We start from the raw sequence: 26,502 nt of genomic DNA, 5'->3' as shown, positions 1-26,502 counted from the left end.
GTTGAGGGAAACCATTTATCACACAAATGGGCTCGAAGAGAAATCACTTCCAAAAGGAATCAAAAACATGTATCCATTGCACAGTATGATTGGATAAAAGCTGAGAAGATTATCGAGAAAATTCAAGGTAATGATGGTTAGTGTCTGTCAGTGACATAATTGCGGTTTCACTTTATCTCGTATCCTCCATCAACCTACACTCATCCCGGATCTCATGACTTACATTTCCCAAAACGGTGCAAACTGACTCACTCTGTGTATGTTCTCAGAGGTGATTGCCTTAGAAGTGTTGGCTCTGGTAAAGAAGACACACACTCCGGTAAGTGCCACATCCCTCCCGTCTGTCACAAACACTTTACACTTCTTGCTGCAACCAGGCTGCTGGGCAACAAGCTGAGAGGGCGTAGAGGCTGCTGCTGCTGCTGCTGCTGCTGCTGAACAAAGAAGTGGACAAAGAAGCAACGCAAGGTATCATCACAACTTTGACTTCTCTCTGTGATCTTTATGATAGGACATCTTTCTTTTGAACTGAATGATGATTGATTTCGGAGGCCTTATCAGTTACAATGCAGCTGTGATTGCTGTCACTGATAGAGACAAACCCTAAAAATCATGTGTTGCAAATTAGATACAGCGTACAGATTGTGTTTATTTTTAAGCATACATGTACACATTTCCTGTACCTGCTTCTAGCGGCTCGATGTCCTGATAGTAGAACATGAGGTGTGGAAGCCCCTCAGCCACAAAGAACTGCTCCATACGGTCAATCTAAGAAATATGAAAAGAAAACTTTCAACGCAATCAGACAAAACTCAGTCTCTAAGATGCAATCCAATGCTTGCTGTCATTTTAGTGAGGAAAGAAGAGACTCATTCAACACCATATGTTCTGTAGGGGTTTAAACACAGCAGCGCATACATGTGCATGGTGTAACTTCAAGCAAAGTTGAAACTCTAAATTAAAACATATATCCTAACCAAATTATTTGCCATAATACAATGCTTAACCCCACAAAACTGAACTAAAACTAAGAATACAGATGTGGCAGTGGTTTTGTATCAATAACACAATAATGCATGTTTTGAAAATGCTGCTACACCTACAGTATTTTGAAAATGTGTGGTCTACAAAAAAAAAAAACATGCTGTGTGAAAATCTGAGTTTGAGTACCTGATTACCCTCCAGTATGGCATCTTCCACATCAGCTTTCTCCAATCCCAGGCATGAAGCCACGATGCTGAGGACGTAGTCATGTCTTCCATCCAGCTGGGCACGCTTAGCTTCTCGCTCCTCCTTCAACTTTTGCTGAAACAAAACGTGAGGACAATTTTAATATCAGGATGGAGCCTCCAAGTTACTTTTAAATTCAGCCCAGCTCTGATTCCTTCATGATAAAAAAAAAAGAATATACTACGCAGTTGTAGTTTTTTTCTGTGAGAGGAGAAAATAAAAACTTAAGCGATCACATGACCAAACCCAGCACAAAGCCATTAAACAATATTTCACGTACTTTGCATGTAGCGATGTGACTGTTGGTAATGACAGATGATTGAAGCTCTTCTGTGGTCGTACACATCGGCTCAGACATCATTTAAATAAAAGCCCTTTCAAAGAATCAGGGTTATGCACAGTTTTAAATGAATGAGCAGTAGGATATGTCATAAAATTGTAAAATGAGTAATCCTTAGTATATTGTGCACACAGTATCCTTCCGTATCTAGCTCCACACAAGATTAACAGAAAATATCCAAAACGTGAGTCAGTATTCCTTTGAGAATTTCAAACGCACATCTTCATTTTCATCCTTCTACTTTGGAGCAGTGCTTCCATGTCTCTCTTATGACTCTCTTAGCACCTATCCAAATGCAGCTTTCTTTGAATGCATTAAACAGCAACGCAGCCAGTTTACAACAGGCCATGGCTTGCGTTTAAGTTAGTGCGACAGTAAAATCAGCCACAATGTGTTGCCAGGTTCTGCTGCTTAGTAACACAGGAACAAGGTCAGCCATTAAATTACATGAAACCTGGTGTTGCATGGTGTGTCGGCTGCAGGGTGCATTTAAATTCTCTCATTTACCCTTTCTTTTGTTTATCTGGAATTCAAACAGGGTGCTGACAAGAATAGCTCTTTCTAGCTTAAAATACTTTTTGCATTGACGTCACTTTGGTCAGACTATCTTTTAAAAGGCCCACTTCTGCAACAAAGCAGGAAACATCCTGCTGTGACTGGCCAGGCCAAAAATAGAATACTTTAGAGCCAGCCCTTTTATGTACCAGTTTGTTTAGACATTTTTCAACAACTGGATTAACAATGAGAATGACGCATTAACTGATCACCAACTTCTGTGATATTTCTCAAGTTTCTCTTTCATCCAGATTTCCTTTTCTCTCCTCTAACTTTCTTGTGATTTTAAGCAGACATCTATGTGGCTCTATGTACTTATAATTCCTTGGCCTTTTCCTTATATGTCTTGCCAAACTGCAAAGGTCCATATAGTACAGTTGAGCGCAGGGCATACATGCGAGTTATCTTTGTGAGTCCCTTGGATTGTAGTTTGAATCAGATGGGAGAAAAAATAGATAGTGACAGGTTTTGAAGAATTGATAGAACCCTGAATAAAGTGCTGAGAGGACCATAAAGAGGAAAGAGAAAAAAAGACACAAGTACAAAGGATGGTAAGATTAGATAGACATGAAGTGATTGAGGGAGGAAGAGAAGATGGGGGCTGAACACATGGACAAAAACACAGATACAAGGGGCATAGAGAGCTGAGAAAAAAAAAGAGGAAAACCGATCCTTAAAAATGAAGGGAGAGAGACTGGTAGAGTATAAGGTGGGCAGCTGTGCATAGTGAGGAAGAAACTGAGAAAAGGAAAGCAAAGGGAGGGAAAATGGATGAAGGTGAAAAATGAACAGAAAAAGAAATAAAGGGAGGAAGAAAGGTACACTGTAACAGGTAAAAACCTGAGGATGAAGAAAGAAAGCAAGAGGGAGGAAGCAAGGACATGAACATGGAGAGAAACGAGATCGTTCAATATATGCTGCAACTCAGGACGGTTAAGAGTCAAGGTATTGATTCTTGTTAGTTAAGGTAGTTAGTCATGTGAAGTCAGAGTGTGGTGGAGCATACCAACAAGTTTGGACAGGACACACGCAAACTGTGTGTGTCAACATGGTTAGCAAGAGCAGCAACACATTAGCCAGTTAGCAGCCCAGCCCCTTTCAGCTTTAAAAGAGGTCAGACGATCACCACATGGACATGCAAGCTTGCACAGAGAAAAAAGAAAAGAGCTGAAATGGGTGCACCGCTCACAAAATATGTTGAATTATTAACTTTCTCAAAAAGTATGGCAACATTTGCCAAGCACCAACAAACTGCTCTCGGGAACAGGTCACCTTGACAGAGATCTGGTTGCTAAGCAATGCAAAATTACAGGCTTGAAATTTGGTCTCAGTACATACAGTTCAGTCATTCAACTCATATATGAACTTAAATATATACTGTATATACTAAATGTAAACAGACTTTGTATTGATATCAGTGCTCTGTTATATTTCACTCCTGTAAGGTACAGCTTAAGCCAGTCAAACTTGAGAACAGGGACAAACCACAGACTGAAACCAACTGCAGCAGACCATGAGGAACATGAGCTCACACTTATCTGACCTATGTGACTTCAGCTGTATAACTTTAATTTCTAGACTAGTGATCTAATTTCTATTTTACATTTTCTACAATGCTTAGCAGTTGCATTTGGTTTCCAGCATTATTTGTGAAATAAAAAAATACAAAAGTATTTTTACATTTTAGACATGATTGTTTAATAAATCAACCCAAGCTAACATCATAAAATAGAAACATTTATTCAGATAATTAAAATAAATTCAAATGAACTACTGCAGAACTGTGACAATGAATCACATCAGCTTTGTTAAAGTCTCTGGTGATATACACACATTATACACACACAAACACATCATAGGTCGACCATAAAAAAAAAAAGCATATCAAGCCAACAGTTGCTGGGCGACCAGCCATTTCACATCTTCTCTATGCTTTTACTCCAAATTGTGTAAACAGCCATCTCAGCCCAGAGACACACAATGCAGAGTAGTGCAGACTATTCAAACAAGCAGGGAAAGTCACCACTAAATGCAATACAAACACCCAAAATATACTAACCAACAATAACATGCTCCACCAATGACAATAACAGGCACACACACATATACACATATACACATGGAAGAGCCATGTAATAACAGCTACAACATTAATAGCTTTCATATGTAAAGCCCCATCCTGAGATAAGCTATGGCGAGACGGACAATCCCCATAACAAATACTGTGGCCTTAGGAATTAAGGAGAAAATAGCTGTGAAAAAATAGTGCAGCAGGTAAATTTGGCTCAAATATAGTCTGATAATTTATGTAATATTTAAAAAGTCAATTCAAGATGCTTGAAGTGCCATGCCAAACCTTAAATCAACACAAAAAAATGATTCAATTATAATCGAAATCTTCTGGGGAATAGAAACACACACTGCCAAAGTCAACACTAGTTAGACAAAGTTTTGCAGTTAGTTTTGTCCATTTAGTTTCAAATCACAGTGTGGTAAATGAACCATCATAGCCAGTACTTAGCATAATACATGAGAATTATATGGATGGGTAAACTAAAATGGCTGAGAACCCTGAAATGACACCGCAACAAAAACAACAACAGCGCTGCATGATTTCTCTTACCCGAATGAGCTTGGAAACAGTCTGTTTCCAGAGCTGTTTCCGAAACACCTGAGACATGACAGCTCCTCACCTCTCCAGCTCAAACACTTCTCTATATCTTCTCTATAACCTGCTATCACTTTCTCATCGAGATGTACACAGAGGAGTTGTATACTCACACCCTCAAAGGGATTAGCCCTATCAAGTTGTCAGTGGTGACCACTGAGCCAGCTGAGCTGAGGCTATGCCTGCTTTATGTTTAATGGCCATTCCTGTCAACAGCGTATGAATTTTCACAGCCAGCTATGGTCAGGATAGATATCATCCCTTATGGACTATTCAAAATAAATGAAAAACACATCCAATTTGCGACAAGTACATCAAACGTTCACCTGTGAATGAATACTCTTATTTATAGTACACAAGCACACAGAGAGGCCATATGCAGAAAAACACACAGGTGGCCACTGTGTATGTAAGCATGCACTGTGGGCTCATAAATTAACATACAGGATTAGCACACATGCACACACACAATGTGCACACACCTCAGGTATGTTCTAACAGTATAGGCTAGCAAGCAGCCAGAACAAAGCATAGTCAAAAAAAATTCAAATAAATAAAAATCTTAATGTGCCATTTGTGTGCGGTTCTGAGTAGATTTTGTGTATAAAGAGTACTCCGCAGATTAGCACCGGACTCATGTCGAACTCTTGAGGGACAGTTTAAATAAAGGGTAAAAATTGATGCAGCAGAGGGAGAGATAACGTCTTTTATATTCCATACACTCAGAAGATCACAGAGATTGTTATGCTAGTAGCGGCTAATGTAGCCTCGAGCCTCTAGCCACAAGCAGAGATGTGGAGCGGACTACAGAGGGCTGGTATCCTCACTTCATTCTATCTCCACATCCCCAGATTTTAAATTTAAATATGTAGTCCTCAACCCCAGCGCATGAATTTATCAGACTGTTTTCGTATGTATTAGTGCTCCCCAAGACTTGACCTGTGTCACCTGATTACGTACACCATGCAAAACTAGTTACAGTAAATGCTTATTTTACAGTGACATTAGTAGCTTTGGACTTTGCAAACATTGTACAAGTCACACTGCAAGGACACTGTCTTTCATGCAGTGACATTCACCTTGTTACTGGTAAAACTAAGTTAATAAAGAATTGTATAACCTCAAAGCCAAAACAACAACACACCAGGCCAGCTGGAGAAGTCTCTGTTGTGTAGTTTTATAAAACAATTGCAACAAGAAAAAACACAAGGACAAAAGTGGATTAACCACCTTGTTATCTTTAGCTACTATTTTAAATGATCTGGTCTGTATTTGCTCAGTCACTTTTTTGTGTTAAAATTATGGTTGGATGATATAATAGAGATGTTAAAATCCAAATTTAACCCAGAAATATCATCTAAAGGTTTAGTCCAAATGTATAAAACATGGAAATATTTTTTCAAAACATCAGTAACTACAAGATACAGAAAATAGATATGGTTTTATTTTTATCCTCAAATTTGCGCTTTAATGATCTACAGTATATGCATGTAAGAAAAAAAGGATTTCAGTTAATTTCTCTGGTGGTTTGTTGCAACTTCTTTATTAGCTGCTGTATCTTTATCTGGTAAATAAGTATATGAGACTGAGGCTGTTGTCAGATAAAATCTGCCATTATTACTCCTTGGGTAAGGCCTGCATAACCTGCAGCACACTAAAACATTTTCAAATTGGATTCCATACATACAACCTGTTTTTTCTAAGACTGCCTTGCTTTTGCCCTCTTGCGCTTTTCTATCAGCTACATTTTGATACAAGCACACAAGAGCTGTTTACTGAATCCTGTCACATTAATGATAAATTACATTTGGCCAAAGAAGCCAAGAAGCCAAGTTGTCTGTAACTTCAGAACTCTTGGGTCACCTTACCTTGTTTTGATAGTCTGGTTTAAAATGCAGCATCGTCGTCGCCCTCTCACACTGACACTTCTTTTCAAGTCATTCCACCCTCTTGATTGGCTTTGCTATTCATGACATTAGAGAATTACAGCCTCCAAACAAAGAGGACAAGACAGAGAACAAGTGGCTTTGCTACTGTATGTGAGCAATCAGCCTTCTTATTTGCCATGTGAGAAAGGTTACTGCCCTGAAATTATCAGTGTCCTAAAAGGGGACTGCTCACTAGATAATGCGGTGTTGGATGACCACCTGTCGGCAAGGTAATTGTCATGGTTCTACTCTCATCTTACAAGTCTAATATAACAATGGGATGGAGAGAGGGTGGGTGTGGAAGTGCTGATATGTTGGAATACAGTGTGGGTGGGTAACAGTTTCAGATATAACCTCTTAAAAAACACACACACACACACACACACAATGCACACATGAACACAAACAGATCAAATAAATCAGTTACTGTATATTATCAGTTATAACAATAATGATGTTCTAGTGTGACTTTGACAACATTTTAAAGGACGCCAGGTTTCCCACAGTTAACACCCTTTTAGAATATTGTATGCGCAACCACTGTATGCTAACTGACTGAAGCTAGTCATGTAGTGACTGTAGTAATCTGTGACCTACATAAGACAACAACAGAGTAAGAATATAATGTTGACAACTGACAGGAAAATCATTAGCATTTTGCTTTTTATACATAGTTTAATCTAACGTGATATAAGTATTATGTTAGAAGTCATAATTGCATCCATGGTTGATTTTTCTTTCTAGTTTCATCTCACTTTTATGTTGAGGGTTAATTTAATTTAGTGTGAAAAATGCTTAAGCAAGAATAAAGTAAGATTATAATTAAGATGATTATTGCAAAAACGGTTGATACATGTATGTAATATATGCATTATGAGTAAATGACTTAAATGAGATTAAGTAATTTATCCAGTATATATACAGAACATTTGCTGGTTCCACCTTCTTAAGTGTGGGAATTTGCTGCTTTTCTCTGTTTTATGTCATTGCACATTGATTACTGTAGAGTTTTGACAAAACAAGCAATTTCAGAATGTCACCTGGGGCTGTAGTTTTGTTTTGTTTTGTTTTTTTTACATTTTATAGATAAAATGATTAGTTCAAAGATATTTTTATAGATTAGTTAATAATGAAAATAATCATAAGTTGCGGGCCTAGCGGGAGTCCCTAATCATTCACCCAGTAAACACAAACGTCCACACACGCACACACACACACGCACGCACACACACACACACACACGCACATGCACACACACAGACCTCCCACCAATTAATATAAAATTCCATTAGCTTTTACTGTGGCATCCTGCAGATGAGAAGCACTGATGGTTTGATATTGAAGAAATGATTGCAAAGCTTTGCATCTAAAAGCGGTTTGGTCATCAATTTTTCACTATGCCATGACTGATTTTCTATATTGAACTGTCTGGTTGTGAGCTGCCGTGAAACAGGAGAGGGACTATAAATTATAAATGAGGGGCTGGTGAGATCTAAGAAAGAAAGACACAGAGAAAGGGAGCAAGACACAGGAAGGTCCGGTGCTCTCCCAGAGGATCCTCACACTGACACGGATAGTTGAAACAAATCTGTTTTAAAACTAAAAACATATTGTAGCACAATATGGTCTCAGCAGCTGAAACAGCTCTGAGGACTTGATCTGCAACTCTCTTTTTATGGTAGTCACAGCTGTTTTAACCACTCCTGTGTACAACTAAAGAACCAAATCTAATAATAATTTTATACTGCCTCTATTGTCTGAGGTAATAAAACTTTCTCTACTGTCTGTTATGAGGCTGAAATAAATTGGACATAAGGAAGACAAACAGATACTGTAGAGGTTGTGTTATATTCAACTGATCCACACAGTGCAGGATTTGCTGTGCTAATCTGGCTCCATCCCATATGAAAGGCAGTCCACACTGAGTCTTTCCTTGTCACCTAACCTGTCATCAAAAGCAGACCGGCACATATTTAACAGAGAAGATGACACAACTTTCCCGCCACACTGTGACACCAGTTACTGAAAAAACACAGAACTGTCACACCAAGTATAGCAGAGTTTCCACTTTAGTCTTAACCAGAAGGCGTTTTGAGACATCGACCCTTTCACACTGACAGCTGACTGACTGCTCATTTTAGGAAGTCACAAATCCAGTATACAAGGGCTTAAGTCAAGTAAAACAGTGTCAATGATTATGTGTCAAGATCTCGTTGTAATAGACCAGTATTTTTTTTTTTTTTTTTTGTAGTTTATGTTCTTCATTAATACTGACTGCTTTAAAAATGCATAAATAAGAGGGAGGTGTTGTGTTTGTTGGCATTTCACAAGTCATTTCTGTTTAAAATGTATGGATAAGGACAGCGAGACAGACTCTATGAGCACCTGATGGTAATTTGCATGTGGATATTTATTTTAAAATTAGGGTGAAATTGAATCAATTTGAAGAATTCTTGGTCCAAATTGAAGCAGATCCACAGGGTCAGCATGCCGTGGCTTCTAGTTACTGGAGAGTTGTTGATGTGTTTTGCATACTAATTGATCATGTATATCATTGTAGCCTATATAGTGCAGTATTTATCTTTGAGATGATTTGCGCCGTAGAGTTTTAATGAAGCAATGTATTTATATCAAGCGATATTTATTTTATAGCCTTTATGAAAGGTTGGGCTTTAAAGGAATGCAAAAATGTTATCAAAAACATACTACGTTACAAAAATCATAAATAAAACCAAAACGTAAAAAATAAATAATACTCAAATGTGAATTATGTCCCTTTAATCCTGACCTTTATAAAGGTAGAATTTGTGAAGTTCTGAAGTGATTGGGTGACTTTAACACATATAAGTTGATCTCTTGATTTTAAATCCACTAAATTAGCCTGCTATAATAGCATAATTTCCCACTGATATCAATTACCATTTTAATAAAGACATAATTCCACACTAGCTGATCCAAACTTGCTTGTTCATCAATCTTGTCATCTTCATGGAACATGGTCTTTCATCAACTATGATATGAACACGCTACCATCTAGTGGACTGAGGCTCATAATACAACCAATACATAGTAAAGAAATATGCTACAGCTATTTTTGAACACTGCTGAAAGGCCAGTGGCTCAGGGGATTACTGAGTTGAAAATGAAGTGCAGATTAATTCAGTCATTACCTTCTTTTTTTTTTTTTTTTTTTACACAAGAGAGAAGAGAACCCTGATGTGAGGTTTCACTCTCCCAACTCATATCACCTTTCATTGAGTTAGTTACACCTCCCTGTGCTAGATGAAATAACTACCTGTGGTATTTTTTTCTAGACCAATGTTAAATATAACAATACATTAATTAGAAAGTTTGAGAACCTCTTGTTTACATAGAAGAAGGTGGCATTTGATCACTTTACTTGGTCTTTAATATATCAGTAATTTATCATTTCTAGCATCCCCAGTTTTGTGCTTTGTGCTAAGGTTTGTTTTAAGGTGAGCAAAGATGAAACATAAAACTCTGATTTGTTAGACACATATGTGTGACTTTCTGCATTACATTTAAACGAGCTGCAAAATATATATGTAATATATATGAAACGGGAACTGGGAACTTGGTCTGCTTTTGCATTTTTAATGAGTGCAAACAGGCCAGTTAAATGCAAAACTGTTTAACTTCATTTGGGCAACTGTGCCACCCAAATTAACAAAAAAAATCCAAACCCAATGATACATTTGGAGGTATATTTTACAAATATCAAGTCAATAATAACCATTTACTAGTGTGATGATTCTTTACACAATATTGACAACCACAATTTCCAAAAGTGAATTAGGCTTAAAGAATAAATGATAATGGATTAGCCTATTATAGTGATTGAAATGGATAGGTATATCCCTTATTTCCCTCAGAGCCATACATTTAAAGAAATATCACGTTGTCATGATTATTATTATATATAGGCCTATATATTAATATATTAATATATGAATGTATTTGGGATCAAACCTGCATCTCCTTGAATAACTCCGCTGGTACAGAGGGCTGCGTGGGTCTGTTCCTGTAGCTGACTTTGGCGAGCCGAGAGCTGAAGGACATGGCTCTAACATTCCTTCACAGAAAATCAAAATCGATAATCTCAGTTCGTAACTTTATCCGCTTCTAGACGGGCGTTTTTGTCGGTCGTTTATTTAGGTTTGAGGTTTCCCCAGATTTGTTTCGTTCCTTCTACAAAACACGTTTTTTTCTCAGCGTTGGTCATGTATGTTGTTAGTGGTTTCCAAGGTAACGGGGTATCTGTGAAGGGGGCAAAGGGGCAGTGGGCTGGTCCTGAAAGAAAGTGGCTATTGCGCATTGTTCTTAGATTGTCTCAAAATAGGATAAAATGGTGTACTTGTATAAACAGTTATATAGACGGACAGAAAGAAAAATAGGATCACTGCATCACCAATGTCCAAGAATCAGCTCCAGTTGTATCAAATAGCACCTAACAGTTTGTTGGTGATTCCTGGACCAGTTGGGAACCAGATTTTTTGGGCAAGTCTCTTTAGTTACTTGTTTTTTGTTCTTAGAATGTGCTCAGTGTTTAAGCCAACTGTTCTTTCATAAGTTTGTAAGTGGCAGCTTAATTGTCTTCTTGCCATCTAACGCACTAGCCTAATACAGCAACACGTCGCGTTAGTTTTAACAAATGCAAGTTAGACCAACCTGTATGTTTCAGTGTATTTGTTTATAATACGGAAGTTACCGGATACATGGATAAAAAATAAGACGGAGGCATATTGTTTCAAACTTTCGGTTTTTAATAAATCATTGTCAGGAGCAGATAGCTAAAAACAGCTAAACAATTAGCTTAGCCAGGTGTGACTGCTAATTGCTCATTGCATTAAATGGGCTGATGACGTCACAGGCCTAACTGTTAGATAAAACATATATATATATATATATACATATATAATATTATAGATCATGTATTTATGTACAGTAGGCCTATTTAAAATATTTCAAGGATTAGTGTAGGTCTTGGATTACTGAGTTTTTGTACTTAAGACCTAGCTATCTGTAGCTATTTGCTGTCCTAATTCTCAGTATTAATTGGAGTAAACAGTACAATCGAGTCATGTACATTAATCTCAATGAGTCTATTACTATGGTCGGCTCCTGGAGCAGCGCAACTTCTGAAGATAACCCATAGATGGCAGCAGTGTACCGTCTTAAACTGAAAGCACTGAGTTGCAGCTGTCAGGGAGAACTAGGTTAGAATTGTGGGGCAAATGACCTCATACTGTAGCATCATCTTCATCACAAGGAGATGAAGAGAGAAACGAACAATCCCTATCTCTCTCATCATCCTTTTCACCCTCTCATCCGCCATAGAACATGGCTAGCTACTAAAAGCAAAAGAAATATTACCCTTATGAACAACATGCAATCATGTAGTAGGTCATAACTGTAAGGACGCTGAATAATGCAAAAGCAGAACTCAATGACCTCATGGGTTTATTGGGCTCGAGTTAGGAGTTCAGTTATAAAGGCCTGTACAGTAGGGTGATGAGGAGTATGGGCCTACACGTCCCTGTGTGAGAAAACAGCAGGAATAAGCCTGATGTTTTGGCGTCCTAACATCTCCCATAACATCTGGGCTTGAGCTATTAGGGCATAAACTGAATGACTCCCACGCAGCCCGCATCAGCACCGCAGTGAGTGACGTTGGGGGCTGCTGATGTGCTGTGGCGCACACTAAATTTGGGTGGCGTACAATGCACCAAAACCCCCCGAAACGGAATCCCAGGATATCCCACCCCCCACCCACCCCTCAAAACGGAATAGCCCTCCTCCCTTAATCCTCCTCCCCTCAGTTTTTTTTTTTTTTTTTTTTTTTTTACCTCCGCCTTCTCCCACTATCACCCCCCTCCCTCCTCCTCTCCCTCACGTCCCAACTCCGGAGCGCCGCCGATCGGTCGCCAGGATTTTCCCTTCTCGGCCAAAATGGAGGAGGAGGTCTTTCGCTTAATGAAGGGAGCACAGCTTGTATGACCGGATCTGCTTCAATGAAAGGCGTTAGGATCCGCTTTTGCTGATAAATAATTCTTGTTAAAATAAAAAAAAAAACCTTTGAGGATTTTTAACGCGATTTCCACAGAAGCGACCACAGCCATGAGCGCAGGAGAGGGACTAGATGAGGCTGCGAAGGACGCGGCAGACATAGCGGCGTTTTTCAAATCCGGTAAGTCGGGAAGGGGCGAGTCTGGCTCCGGGAGAGCCACAGTAGAGCTGTCGCAGTGATCACTGGTGGTCTGCCACATTGTTGCCATAGATGACTAAAACCACTGATGGATTTCATGGGCGAGACGTATAGCCTACTGTGCGTCGGACATGCTGGAGAGATGCGCACAGCTTGTAGTTATTTACCACATTTTAGTCCACTGACTTGTCATTGCACAGCATTTGATGACAACAGCATGATTGACACCTCCCGACATATGTGCTTTTGATTATTAGGCAGTGACCCAATTTTGGTGTAGACCAAGTAGGCTACAAGGTGTGGATGGTTACAGCTCGACCACAGTCTCTTCGGGCTGTACGACTATTTCGACGGTACAGCTTGTATCCATCACGAACCCCTTGGATGTGGGCAGAACATTTTTTTTAAATGTCTGTCTTTAGACGCTGTAGATTGAACAATGTTGTAAACCTATGATATCTCATGCATCACTTTCAACTCCGGCCCCCCCTCCTAGATCTGATGCACGGATACAGGCTAGGCCATGAACGCACGTATGGGCAATAGGTTGCACTCTACGTACTGGGCCTGTTTGATTTGATGGCATCATCATAACAAATAAGGATAGGCCTGCCTACCTTATTACTCTGCATCCAAAACATAAACACCTTTTATGGGTTCCTGTAGGCCTGCACTGGTGCCTGACATCAGCCTAATAGTAACACAAGGGGGCTTGTTCTGTCATGGATTTTTACTGTGATGGTGCTTGTGAGAAACATCATTATCTATTTAACTTATAGTTGTAAGTGCATGGTGTGATGTAATGGTAACATTTCTTTACCAGGAATAGTCACATACTGCTCTACAATAAGAGCTAGTATGAATATACCATTCCTATAAGAAGGTAGGTTTGGGCTGTGATATTGGTATATTTTCTAAGATATTCTGTATCATAAGATGTTTTTTTTTTCTTTGTAACAAAGACATCTCTAAAAAATGTGAAAACACTGTATATCAAGTTCTACAGCAGGGACTTTTCCATGTAATGTGTTGAGATTAGATATTGTTTTCTTCCTCTAGCTTTCACCTTCCTGGATTTTTACCCACAATCAAGCCCTCGCTTGTTCTAACCTCATTGAATACCGTTTTAACCCTACCTGACACGTGCGTTAGGAGGACTGTGAGTGCTGTTGAAAGGTACATTTTAAGGCAAAAGTCCAGTGTGGGGAAAGATGTCGCCACTATTAGAGCAGGACCACCACTGATACACACCAGAAGAAGCAGCTGTCTCTCTCTCTCTCTCAGCTGTTTCTCTCTATGACACCTGGTGCCTTGGGGTCTGCTGTTCACCATCTCCACACATGCAGGGACACACACACACACACAAAGCGTTTGCACACATCCACCTAAGTGCATATGATTCAATAACTGCAGCAGCTTCCATGTGCTGTATACACACACATATACTTCATTCTTTTTTTTGAAAAAGTCTCTAAACCGCATACTTTCTTCTAGAATTTGCCTCTGCCAGTCAGACGGTTAGGAATGTTGTCAAAATGGATTGTATTCAAATGCTACAGTCTCTCTTACGGTTGGTTGGATGCCTGCCAATGTATTTTCCTATAGCTGTGTTGTATCAGGCAGGAAAGTTGGCTCACAGTGAAGTTGGACTGCTTGGATGTTTATATAGCGGCAAACGCAGTTCATACAGTATTCATGATGGAGACAGAAATAGGTTATGGCCTCAGGAAACTTTTATAAGAGACTATTATGAAGAGCAAGTATGGAAAAAAAAAAAGTTTCTGGGTTGTTAAAACGGAGAATAGCACTAAATGCTGAGTGAAGAACGTCTAATAGCTATGTGTGGGCAGCCCAAATCAGAAGTGTTTTCTTTTAAAAGCTCCCATTCATCTTGTTGAGTTAATGCGTTATCCTTTCATGCCACTGTATTGGCACACAAAGATGGACGTACTGGAAGGATGAAGAGAATACAAGATATATCAGTGAATTTAGCCATTCACGGCTCTTAATATGATGTTAATTGGACTGTACCCCCCCTTCTTCTATAGCCTTATACCTTGAGTTAATGTTTTAATCACTTTACATCATTCATATTTTTGATCTCTTCGTGCACTTTATCAATCTAACATTCCAGACATCGGACACAGACAGTGTAAACAGCTATCCATTCATTCATTTAATTTACCATTTTGGTTGAGTAATCAATGCCATCCTTTCATTTTATTCCTCCGCTTTTGTATTTCTTGACTCAGTCTTAAGTATTCAATATTATCAATCACAAATACACATCTGCAGCCTGCAGACATGGTATGATATGTCATTCATTCCTTCATTCATACATGCATGCTATGTATTCCCCATCTTTCTTATAGCTCCGCTGTGCAAGAGCAGTAGTAATGGCCATCACACCCCCCACAGCCTCTCCAGCAGGCTCCCTAATTGCTGCCAGCTTGTTGCATGTTAAAATCTTGGCACACAGCTGCTCATCCTCGTTGATCCCAAGCACTTTATTTCTGGGGCTCTGTGGATGTGTTTGTGTGTTTTGTTTTTCCGCGGCCCTGGTTGCAATGTAGTTAGCCAGTGAGGGCTAGGATGTAGCAGGTCATTCTAGTTAACAAGTTGTATCTAAAGTGTACTGAAAGCTGACTGAGTTGCTCGATCACTGACTGAGAGGCTGACTTAGTAAGAGACTAACTTACTGACTGGCTGGATAACTGAATGACTGAGTGACTGAGTTTGTAGCTGAGATTTGAGACGCCCCAGATGGTTTGTTGTGATCTCACGAATCCAGCTGTGTTGCGAGGTAGCGTCAGAGCACCAAGTGTTTCAAAGTCCTATTCTTTTAAAATTGCACTAGTTTTTCCACTTGCTTCACCTGAATGAATAATACCATCGTCAGCCCTTGAAAATACTTGATGTTCCTCTCTGCTTGATTATTTTCAGTGAGCAGATGGAGCTCCATCTCTGAGTCCCACACTGTTGCTGTGGATCACAGCTCAGCCGCTGAGTCACTCTCCCAGGTTGCTCATACCTTGACTTAAAGTCCAATCCCGGAATTGTTACAGCTGGTCAAAGATGAGAAATATTCAACTGCTTTCTTGAACATTTTGAAGACAGAAACTAAGTTGTTTAACCTTTTTTTTTTTTGATTCAATCATACGTATCTGTCCAGACACACATAACTCCAGATTTGCAAGCAGTTGCAGCAGAAAGCATTTAACACAATACAACTCTTCATGGCTATATTTAGTTGTTTACCATCCCTTGTACATGTATAAATACCACAATCAGTTGACTTTTAGACCAGAAATATTTCTGCATTCTGGTTTGAATAGAGTTGATGATAGTACTCCTTTGTTTCCTGTTTGAATTATGGGTTTGGACTTCAGTCAAGCCTTCTTCAAAATGAGGCATCGCAGCCAAATAACATACATGATGACTGCTGAGAGCTCACGGGAAAGCTTAGCACCATGTCCCCTCTGAACTTTAACTATTGGGTAATTTGTAATCAGGGCAAGTTGCTGATAACTTGAGGTTTGCTCAGTTGTGAAGCAACCAGCAAACAGTCAGGAAAAGGCATTTTGAGTGTAGAAGTTGTGTCCTCTGTGTAGATGGTGTATTGTTGTCAAATATATTCCAGCTGTTGGTGCAGCACTGGAAGCAGCTATGAATAGAGTAAATTCGAGTATACCTCTCTGGAATGTTATCTGCTTATATATCCTTTTAAATATCAGCAGTAAGGCTAGTATAGGTCTGCAATACTTTGGTTTCTTGGCTTCATCTTTTATCTGGCATTACTTATACAGCTTTTGCATGCATGACCCAGGAATATCCAGGTATTGGCCTTTGCTGACACCTTCTAATGTCATCAAAGATATAGTACATGTTGGTGCTTTTTGTTTAACATAGCTGACGACTTTAAGCTCGCGTCACCAGCGGTGTGGATTACACACTCCATTTTTACAACAAATGGAGCAGAACTTGACTATGGTCTAAATCTAGAACAATTTTCAGGGCCAACAAATCCAGCTCAACCCATCCCCATCGGTGATTTGCTGATAATTTTCCTAAAGCTTGTAGACTATTAGAGGTTGAAAGGCTTGTTATAAAAATACTGGACTACAATGTATTATTTGATGCATCAGCATACCTTGATGTGCTGTAAATTGTCACAATACAGAGCTGCAGTAGAGTCTTTCTATTCATAACTCTCCATGATTAGCTCACCATCAACTAAAATCATCCACTCACTAGTGATGTATTAGATCTTTGATTAACCTCTGTTAAATATATCGAAGTCCTGTGCAGAGAGACATCTAGGCAAAACCAAAAATAACATGTGCACAATAGCCTATTTTTAAAGGTATTATTTCATTGATAGTCTCTCGAGTGATGTGTAATGAAATTACTGGGCCTGTCCAATAGTATTATTGTACAGGACTGCACTGTGAAACTCAATTGACATAAAAGCAACCAGATGCATGCTGGAATCAGATTAAATAACTGTCATAACAACAAGCCATATCCCCATTCACTCATAACTGCACTGGTCATAAGACACTGGTCATCAGTCATAACACCCATATATGTACTGTGTGTTATGAGACATAGGAGATGTAATATTTACAGTGTGAAACTGGCTTGTTTTTCTATCCATTTCCAATATTGCAGACAGGCTTTCAACTGCATATCAGTAGTTTGGCAGTGTTGAATAATAGATTTTTATAGGCCAAGAGAATAATTTATAGGCTGGAACAGAAGACACTACCTCTGTTGTCTTGTTGTAGTTCTGTTTAGAATGATTATAAACATATTGCACAGACAGCTTGTACTCTAATTAGACTGAAAGTTAAAAAAAAAAAAGAATCTGACAATTAAAGCAACACTGATAACATTTGTTGCAGCTCTCAATGCATGCTATATTTAATAGCTTGTCTGTCAGAGCAATTTGCATTGAAGGTAGAACCGAGGTGTCAGCATCAACAATTGCAGCGTCAGTATTGACAACACAGCGAGCACATTTTCCACTGTGCCCAAAATGAACCCAGTGACCTATGCCAGTGCAGGCTGTAATGGAAGCCAAATCACTGAGCAGTGATTCTTCAATTTTCTTCCAGCATACTCATAGTTGATGAAAGCATAATGACCTAATGTTATCTTGCATACCCAAGCAGAGATCTTGCTTGGAAAACATAGGATAGAGGGAAAAGAGAGTGAAAGAGAGGACATGACATACTTATAGGGACAAACAAGCCTTCACTCATCAAATTATAGAGCTTAAGCTTGGGTGGAGCACACCCTGCAAAATGTAGGCTACCCTGCTCTCCATGATGCTGAAACCTTACGGTTACATCCAGGGGCAGCCTAATTGGCAGTTGGTCATGGTTAAGGACTATAAGCGTAGATTGGCGTTGCCTGCGCTGCTGAATCGTCAGGGCCTGCACGCAGTCTGTTATCTCATGTATTCAACTCAAGAGGCAAGAGTTTGCAAACATGTATACATTCATTATCTTTATCCATGACATCCAGACTTAAGCTGTGTTCATTCAGCTCAGATGAACAAATGTATTTTGTTATTATGAAAGAAACAGTCTCAACATTTTTGATAAATATGACCAGCTTGGCAGATATAAACCAATGATCTCTTGCATAGCAACCTCTTCATTATCTAGGAGAACCGAAAGTGCCGGCTGAGAAGTTGTTTTGGCTTCTTAGCGTGACCTTTTGTATTCTATTATTCAGTATTTGAGTTCACCAGCAGGATGTTTCGCGATTTTGCAACAGTCCATTAGCATGTCAACAAAATGAATCGTTTGCGTGTGTATGAAAGGTTATTTTAAAGATGGATGGTTCAAAAACTCTGCAGACCCAAAAAAAAAAAGCCAAAAAATAAAACATACCTAGATATTACCATGACACTCACAGCTGAGAGCCAGGGAGTGCTCACTTCAAACTATACAAAACAGTGTGGCATAGGTCGTGACCCATGGCACTGCACTATAAATCATGTAATCAGCGACCTGTAACCGATAACATAATCAATTTAGGAAAGACAAAGGAAACTATTGTCAGTCTTAGAATGATGAAATGCAAATGGTCACATGGCTAATAAGCAGTTAGCATCATAAAACAAAAATGAGCAACAACGAGCGAGAAGAGGCAGTTTCCTCCTCCTCTCCTGAGTTTATATAAAAAGCCTACTGTATGCTACCAATAAGGACCAGATGTTGGGATGCTTGTTATAGCCCATTCCTCTCTTAGTTTTTATTGGAGAGTTTTATGGAGAAGACAATCACGAAGGTAGCACTGCTAGAGGCAATTACCTGTTTTACAGCCAGACCATGCTGATCGATCTCATCAGAGACTCTCGACCTTTTTTCGAGTGGTAATACACTTTACAGTCATGTTACCCTCCTCCAGCTCACCAAATTATTGATCGTTTTCAAATGTCATGTATATATGGGGACTAGGCCTTTCCTTTTTTTTTCAACACAGAGAAATGTGCAGATTTGTTTTAACTCCGATGAAGATAATCAAATATTTTAGCTTGTCTTTCATTTTCTGGACAGTTTGAACCAAGTCACCCCTGAGCTCAACCTCACATGAAAGACTGGAGACTGGTTGAGAGCTCAGTGGTATAATATGTGGGGCTATTTCTTTGTTCCACTATGTATTTTACAGTAAGACACATTTTCCCCATCCATTTATTTAAAGTGATACACATACAATCATGCAGAACATGTAAAACAAAGGCCTTTAACTATGTATCTAACTAATGTAATACTGAGAATGACTAGTTTTTTTTCCAGCCATCATGGTTGAAATCAATTGAATACTCCTCTTTATACATAAAAGATATTGGCTGGCAGCCTTATGTCGATAGTCAGGAATTCCAATAGGTCGGTAATGTGTTTTGTAGGATGCCTAAGTGTAGCCTATGGGACAGCTTCATTACCTCACACACACATACACACGATGCACACACATGCACAGAGGTATAAATCACTATATCCCACCCATGTCGCCCAGGGCCCTGCAAGCAAGGAAGAAGGGGGGGATGGAGGGATGGAGTGAATAAACCAGGGATGGAGGCATAGGAGGATTGCGGGTCATAAAAATAGGCTGTGGGCTGGTCTGTGTGTCTCCTGCAAATCCCCCATCTGATAAGAGAGAAACCTCTATCAGTCAACTGCAGACTCCCACCCGTTCTATCCTTTTTCATTCCTTTCATCGCCTCCTCCACTCTCTTCCCACACAGCTTTCCATCATTACCTCATACCTTGCCTCTGCTCAGGGTTGTCACATATTGAAATAATGATCCTGTTTTATAATATCTTGCCCGTTGTTTTTGAAATACAGTTCGGTGACACGTAACAGGAAAAAACAATCTTAATTGTCTTAATAAGGTGATTTAGTATTATGTCAAGATGAAAAAGTCATGTTAGAACAGCTTTATTATCTCTAATTTCAATAAATGATGCAGATAGCAGCAATGAACGAAGATTGCATTAATAAAACGATGACTGTAATCAATCCTTCCACATTACTACTCCTTCTAATCCTTTCTTCTGTCACCTAATACCCCTATAGCAGATATCTCAATCCTCAATGCCCATACTTCCACAGCTCCTCCCATATCTCCTCTCCCATTCCCTACAGCTTAAACCAAGGAAGCATCTGGATCTGGTATCTGAAGTCACAAGCCTCCCACGACGCTCTGTGCTTTTTTTTTTTTAAGAATAGCACTTTGACAGCAGCCACAGACTCATAGAGTTCCTGAGACACACACACACACACACATGCAGTGCTTTCAGAGAGAGGTTCACTGTCAGTAAGTCAAGTGTCAAAATTTGTGTTGATTTTTCATCCATCTTTCTTGTTTTGTATATTGAGACCACTCCTCTCCTCATGTATCAGAAAGGGTCACCGGAGTTCATTCGCAATCGTGCGGTATGTTTCATACTTTTGTCTTTTTTCTGTGGTTTTAGGATTATTTGCTATTAATTTTTTATGAGATTGTTAGTGTAGCAATTTCTTTCAATAATTCATAAACTCTCACACACAGTAGTAGTACCTGTGACTTCAGGCACCAGATCCATGCGCTTTACTGCATTTCCTTGCACTAATGGTATGTTTTACTGTTTTAGCAGAAAAGCTGAGGTCTTATTTCAGCCAGTATGAAAAGAAAAAAAGTACAAAGCAGGACATGGACTCAGTTTTCGTAAAATCAAAGCAAAGCCTGTGTGTTTGCGCGCAATACATGTGTGAGCTTGTATGCTGCCTGAGAATGCTTGTCTTCTGTCAACAGCTGTGCTCAGTCTGTACAACAGGAACTGTGTAGTCTCTCTTTCTCTCAAACACACACACACACACACACACACATACACACTTTAACATTCCCTCTTGCTTTGAAGACAGCAGCAGGCTCTGATCCCTGTCGCGTGAACAGTGCCAACCCAGTGCTCCTCTGGCTTAGGGAGGCTAAACTGCCGCTTGGCCTCTCTGGCTTCGGATAAAATAGGTTGAGGATCAAACTTCACATCCCATCCTACTGTATAGGCTTGCAGCAGTACTTACTGTTCAATTGGTACCGCTCTAGTAGAAACACTGCCAATTTTGTTGTACTTTTACAGCTCACTGTTGTTTATTTTGTCGGTGTTGCATTCACACATAGAGGTCAGGCTAAAGCTTGTTGCCAATAAAATGCTGAATGCTCGCACATAAAAAAAAAAAAAATCATCTTTTTATTGGAAGATTACATCTTTCTTCTCTCCTTCACTGACTCCCCCCCCTGTCTGTGTGTCCATGCTGCCACCTAATCCCAGCCTGGCAGCACTTGCTGACCATGATTTTGCCAGATAAGATCTGTACATTCCACCATACTGTAAAGGTGATTAAACACTTATCCTCTTCCACATACTTTTGCTTCACTTCAAACACACCTTTACATACAAATGAATTCCAAATGCATGTAAGGCCTCGGAAATTCTGTTATGATGGATGAGCGCTCTTCACCGGACCAAACACACTACACTGTATAAAATGAAACATACAGTGTGTGAACAGGTGCTTACTGTAATCCTCGCTAGGCAGCAGCATATGCCAGGCTGTTCTTTTCAGAGATGCAGCCAAGGAGAAGCCAGAGTGGAGAAGAACTAAGCTGCTCCCGTCCCTCATTCCCTGCCTTCCCTCTCTGTTATCTCGTCAAACTATAGCGTCCTACTGATGAGTGACCCAGAAAGAAAGTTTGTCTGTGGCCAGATACAAGATGCATGCGAGCCCAAATAAAGTATTAAGCGTGGCTTTGGAGTCAGGCTGTAATTAATATTTATTTCCAGGATTAATGTCATAGAACACTTCTATGTTATCTTCTACGTTCTTATGTTAAAGGTTCATTTTTCTATCTTAAAAGAAAAAAGCTTAGCAGTTCGTCCATAATGAATCAGTCGTTAATCAATCCTGAATCGATCGTAATTGACGTCACTTATTCCAGCAATGCAGTTCATGCAGAACCCAGTTCTATTACAAACTTAGAATAACAACGCCACGCAGGCTGCTTGAATATTCTTAACATTTTATCTCCCTGAAGATGTTTCCTCAGGCATTAGATATACAGATATACAGTACCTGCTATATTTAAATGATTCGTTCCCTTATCAGCTTGTGTGCGGAGAGTCATGCATGTGTTTGTGTGTGTGTGTGTGTGTGTGTGTGTGTGTGAGAGGGGGGGAGTGTGAGCATATAGGGTAAAGAAGAGAGAAAAGAGCACAACCTATATAGTCTGCATCTATTGGGACGTTTTCACTCTAATGTTGAATGTATAGCTGCGGCTCATGTTCTGCAACAGCATATATTACATGTGAATTTATACATTTTTTTTGTGCACATGTGCAGTGTGTGTGTGTGTGTGTGTGTGTGTGTGTGTGTGCACGTGTCCGCTATGTGCAGCATGTCTAATGGTGTTTTATCTCAGGGAGCGACTATCCAGATACTTAGATCAAAGAGCTGCTCCACAATTGCTCACTCTCTCATTTGTACTCTATAATCACAAAGCTCTGACTTCTGACACTAAAACATAGTGAAGGCTGAGGTATAGCTTTAGTCGGTCACAGGACTGTCCTTTCATATTTTTTTTTCCCTGTGTTAAACTCACATTATCTTAATTTTCCATCTCTCTGTCTCTTTTTTAGATTGCTCTCTTGCAAAATGTGAATCCAAACTGGATGGCCCTGGTCAAACCTCAGGTAGGCCTCATTGTTTGTCACACAGTCATGGGGAACCAATTGGGAATTTCCTTTCCAGAGCAGGAAGTGTGCACATGATTTGTTAATTGCTCATGCTAAATATCCTTATCTTTGTTTCTTGTTAGTCATATCAGTGAATTTGTCAGTGGAATTCCAGTTGAAAGTGGGAAACAACAATTTTCATGTTTAAGGAAGCTCCTGAGCTCTGTGAACTGTGTCTTTCTGTTCGGCAAGAGGAGAACTGCTGCAGCAGAACGCCATGGATGAGACAGCGTGTTTGTGTGTAGCTAATGTTCGCATGTGTGAGTGTGAAGGAGACATAGCTGAAACATTAAGAACACCATGTACCATGCCCACTTTAAGTAAAATGTTATGTTCCATCAAAGCTCCACTGCATCAAATCCCATTAGACTCAAGCTTCTCTGTGGCATCAGCTAGCAACCATGACCTTCTGGGTTCACATCCCTAATGCCTCAAGGACATATGTACTAAAAATACAAAGGTCACTCTCTCTAGGGTGATTTGTTTTTTTGTTTTTTTTGGTATGAAGGGGGCTTTAAGTGGCCCATATGAGGGTATGTATGTGCACAGATTATCCTAAATGAATGTAGGCCTGGTTCCTCAGCCTTAGATTATTCAGTTTAATCTCTCTTGGACTAAAACGCATTGCAAGTGTTTAGAGCTTTTCCATAGAAAGTCTAAATTGAAAGGCTTATTGGCGTAATCTGTGCGAGAGAAACTGGCATTTAGTAGCAGAAAGTGCATTCGTGATGTAGTGTAGCCAAGAGAGAACACATGGAAAGCAATTTTTAAGATTTTTTTTTTATGCATGTTGTGAGTTCTATTAGATTGTAGCAGGAGGAGAGTGGCAGGAATGATTGTAGACACATGCAGAAATTGTCAATGTGTTTTGACCTGATGTTTTCTAATTAGGTCATCCAGGGATGAACATTTTACAAGACCATTTTCAATTGATGGCCTGGCCTATTATTCCCAATTGCCAGAATCCGAATGGGTGTTAATGGGAAACGGTTGTGACGTGCCAGACAAATCCTGTGCATAGGCCTGCTGCCCAAAAACCCTTGAACTTCGTCCCTGAGGCTGATTCACAAAAATGAGAGAGCCAGTGGTTTCTTTGTGTATTTTAGTTTGAATTAGACAGAAATTCATGAGCTGTTCACAGTAAATCTGAGGTAATCAAGTTGTACTGGTCATTTCTCCCTGATGGTACATCGTTATTTTTCAATCACTCTGAATAAAATGTATTTGCTGTTGAATTAAGTGTCAATTTAGCATTCAGCTTAATTGCCCGAATTGCCCCGTTGCACTGTAATGTGGAATTGCAGATGTAAAATGAAGACTAAGTCATCTTTCAGTTATTTATTAGCTGATCTCGCACGTTCAAAACACCGAGCATTTCTTATTTGTATATACAAAGCATACAAACGTGGATATGTGTGGTTTTGTCTGTGCGTCTGTGTTAGTGGGTCAATATACTGCACATTCACAGCAAGGCTGACCAAATGTTCTGGCAGTTTGAAATCCTATTGTCTCATTTTTGTCTGCCTCCTCCCAACCTGTCATAGCTACATCTGTTCATCATATTGTTGTAAATGTTAGTCTTGCCTCCATGTTACTGGGCTAGTTTTGGATTATTTGTTGTTTCCTTTCAAAGGATTGGATGCAACCTCAATCGGATACTTCCTGTTTTCCAACTCTAGTTTGGCTTGTTTGGCCAACCTGTTTTGAAAAACACTGGTCTTATCATGATTTTGGACTTGTTTTGCTCTGAACTCCCATGTTTTGGTCGGAACTCTCCAACTATGCATGCGTATATGTAGAGGAGCAGCTTGTCCATGTGGGCTTGTAAGTTTAAGTGGGCAATGTGTCTTGACTGACTGTAGAAAAAAAAAGGATGAAATCAGGTGTCAAGGAGATCACAGCACTTGCAGCCTATTATACTATATGCTTAACACTGATATAGACCAGTGATATCACTGTCTGTACACAATTTTGGATAAAACAAAGCTACAGTAGGCAGTGCTAGATAGCTTGCCTAGAATTAAAAGACAATACATGAAGCCTTTCCTGAAAAAGCAGCCTTTATCCACTGGTGGTTCTTCATGGCTAAAAGGAGGAAGATGTATGAATCATTATAATCAGCGGTCTCAAACTGATGTAGGTGTATGATGCCTGGTGAAAGTACAAATGGAATTCATGCACAGCATCGGTAGCCTGTAGGCTTTTATTTAGTGCTGAGTGACGTCCGTGCGTCCCTAGGCTCATCCCAATGCCAACATCAACCTTTCTACCAACATCAACCTGCCTCTCCTGTCTGATCTGTCAGCACTCATCTGTTCTGCCCACGTCACATATTGCCACACAGGGGCATGGACGGGTCATGCATCTAAACACGGGCACTTTCATTTTACACACACACACACACACACACACTTGCGATTTACTTACCTTTTACTTGTTTACTTCAAGACCTATTGGATCAGAGCTCTTACCTCACATAGTACATATGCGTTTTGCCAGTTTTCTTTTAAGCAGTAATTTTAAGTTTACATTACAATAACAAATGTACTAAAACTGGATTAGCCATGGACACGCAATCCGACAGCACATGTCCAGTACATCTGGATGTGTTTTGTAGAAGACACTTAACCATAAAATCACAAGTGTCCCAAAAACACTGTTGGCCTGCATATGGATTTACAGACTAAGCGTGCTTAGAGTAAATAGTTGGACTGCTCCCCGGATATGCTCTGGCTCTCTGTCCAAGATAATCTGCAACAGTAGCCAACTGCCTGTTCACTAAGGATGAGTCTGATCTCGTGCAGCACTAATCATATTTAGCATGTGTAACCGGTGCGCAATTTATCCACCGTAGATTTACGTTGTGTTGTGGTGCGGCACATGTGGCTGATTCTATGGTCCATTTACCAGCAACTCTGCTTAAGATATTCACAAAACACAAAAACCAGCAGCTCTGCGTGTTCGTGTGTCTGTTATCAGGCTCAGATCACTGCTTTACAGCCAGGAAAAGCTTTTTTTCAGGTAATCTACTCTGGAATTATAATCACAAAACTACAGGAATATAAATTATGTAGTGAATGTAAAACGAATAATAAATTAAGCTTATTTACAACTTGAAAATTACAATTTGAAATCGTTTTACCCATTAACCCACGCTTATTATCCATAGCAATAAACGCAAGAATAAATTACAGTCCTAAAATAAGGTATTCAGGTTAAAGTTATTACATTGGCACTTCTACTAGTTAGACTGGCATAAATCAAGGAGA

General features: G+C 39.6%; 2 protein-coding genes across 4 annotated transcripts in view; one reads left to right on the top strand and one right to left on the bottom strand.

The window, feature by feature from the left end:
• Window positions 1-10,991, bottom strand: part of dnah5 (dynein, axonemal, heavy chain 5) — a 111,211-nt gene extending 100,220 nt beyond the window's left edge. Inside the window, exons 1-4 of one of the 2 annotated variants that reach the window (XM_044359873.1) lie at window positions 10,712-10,991; window positions 1,171-1,305; window positions 684-768; window positions 253-434 (exon numbers count right to left, since the gene is read on the bottom strand). In XM_044359873.1, coding sequence (XP_044215808.1) covers window positions 253-434; window positions 684-768; window positions 1,171-1,305; window positions 10,712-10,801 — 492 coding nt within the window. In that variant the 5' untranslated portion in view covers window positions 10,802-10,991. The remainder of the gene's footprint in view (window positions 1-252; window positions 435-683; window positions 769-1,170; window positions 1,306-10,711) is intronic. The other variant, XM_044359874.1, reaches the window with a different exon arrangement.
• A 1,647-nt stretch (window positions 10,992-12,638) lies between these two features.
• triob (trio Rho guanine nucleotide exchange factor b) overlaps window positions 12,639-26,502 on the top strand; it is a 109,784-nt gene continuing 95,920 nt past the window's right edge. The window contains exons 1-2 of one of the 2 annotated variants that reach the window (XM_044358226.1): window positions 12,639-12,929; window positions 23,138-23,191. In XM_044358226.1, coding sequence (XP_044214161.1) covers window positions 12,860-12,929; window positions 23,138-23,191 — 124 coding nt within the window. In that variant the 5' untranslated portion in view covers window positions 12,639-12,859. The remainder of the gene's footprint in view (window positions 12,930-23,137; window positions 23,192-26,502) is intronic. The other variant, XM_044358223.1, reaches the window with a different exon arrangement.

Source organism: Thunnus albacares, chromosome 8, assembly GCF_914725855.1.
Source record: "Thunnus albacares chromosome 8, fThuAlb1.1, whole genome shotgun sequence".
In the NCBI taxonomy this organism is placed as follows: domain Eukaryota; kingdom Metazoa; phylum Chordata; class Actinopteri; order Scombriformes; family Scombridae; genus Thunnus; species Thunnus albacares.
Note: the sequence above shows the minus strand (reverse complement) of the source record. Positions and strands in the feature narration are given on the sequence as shown.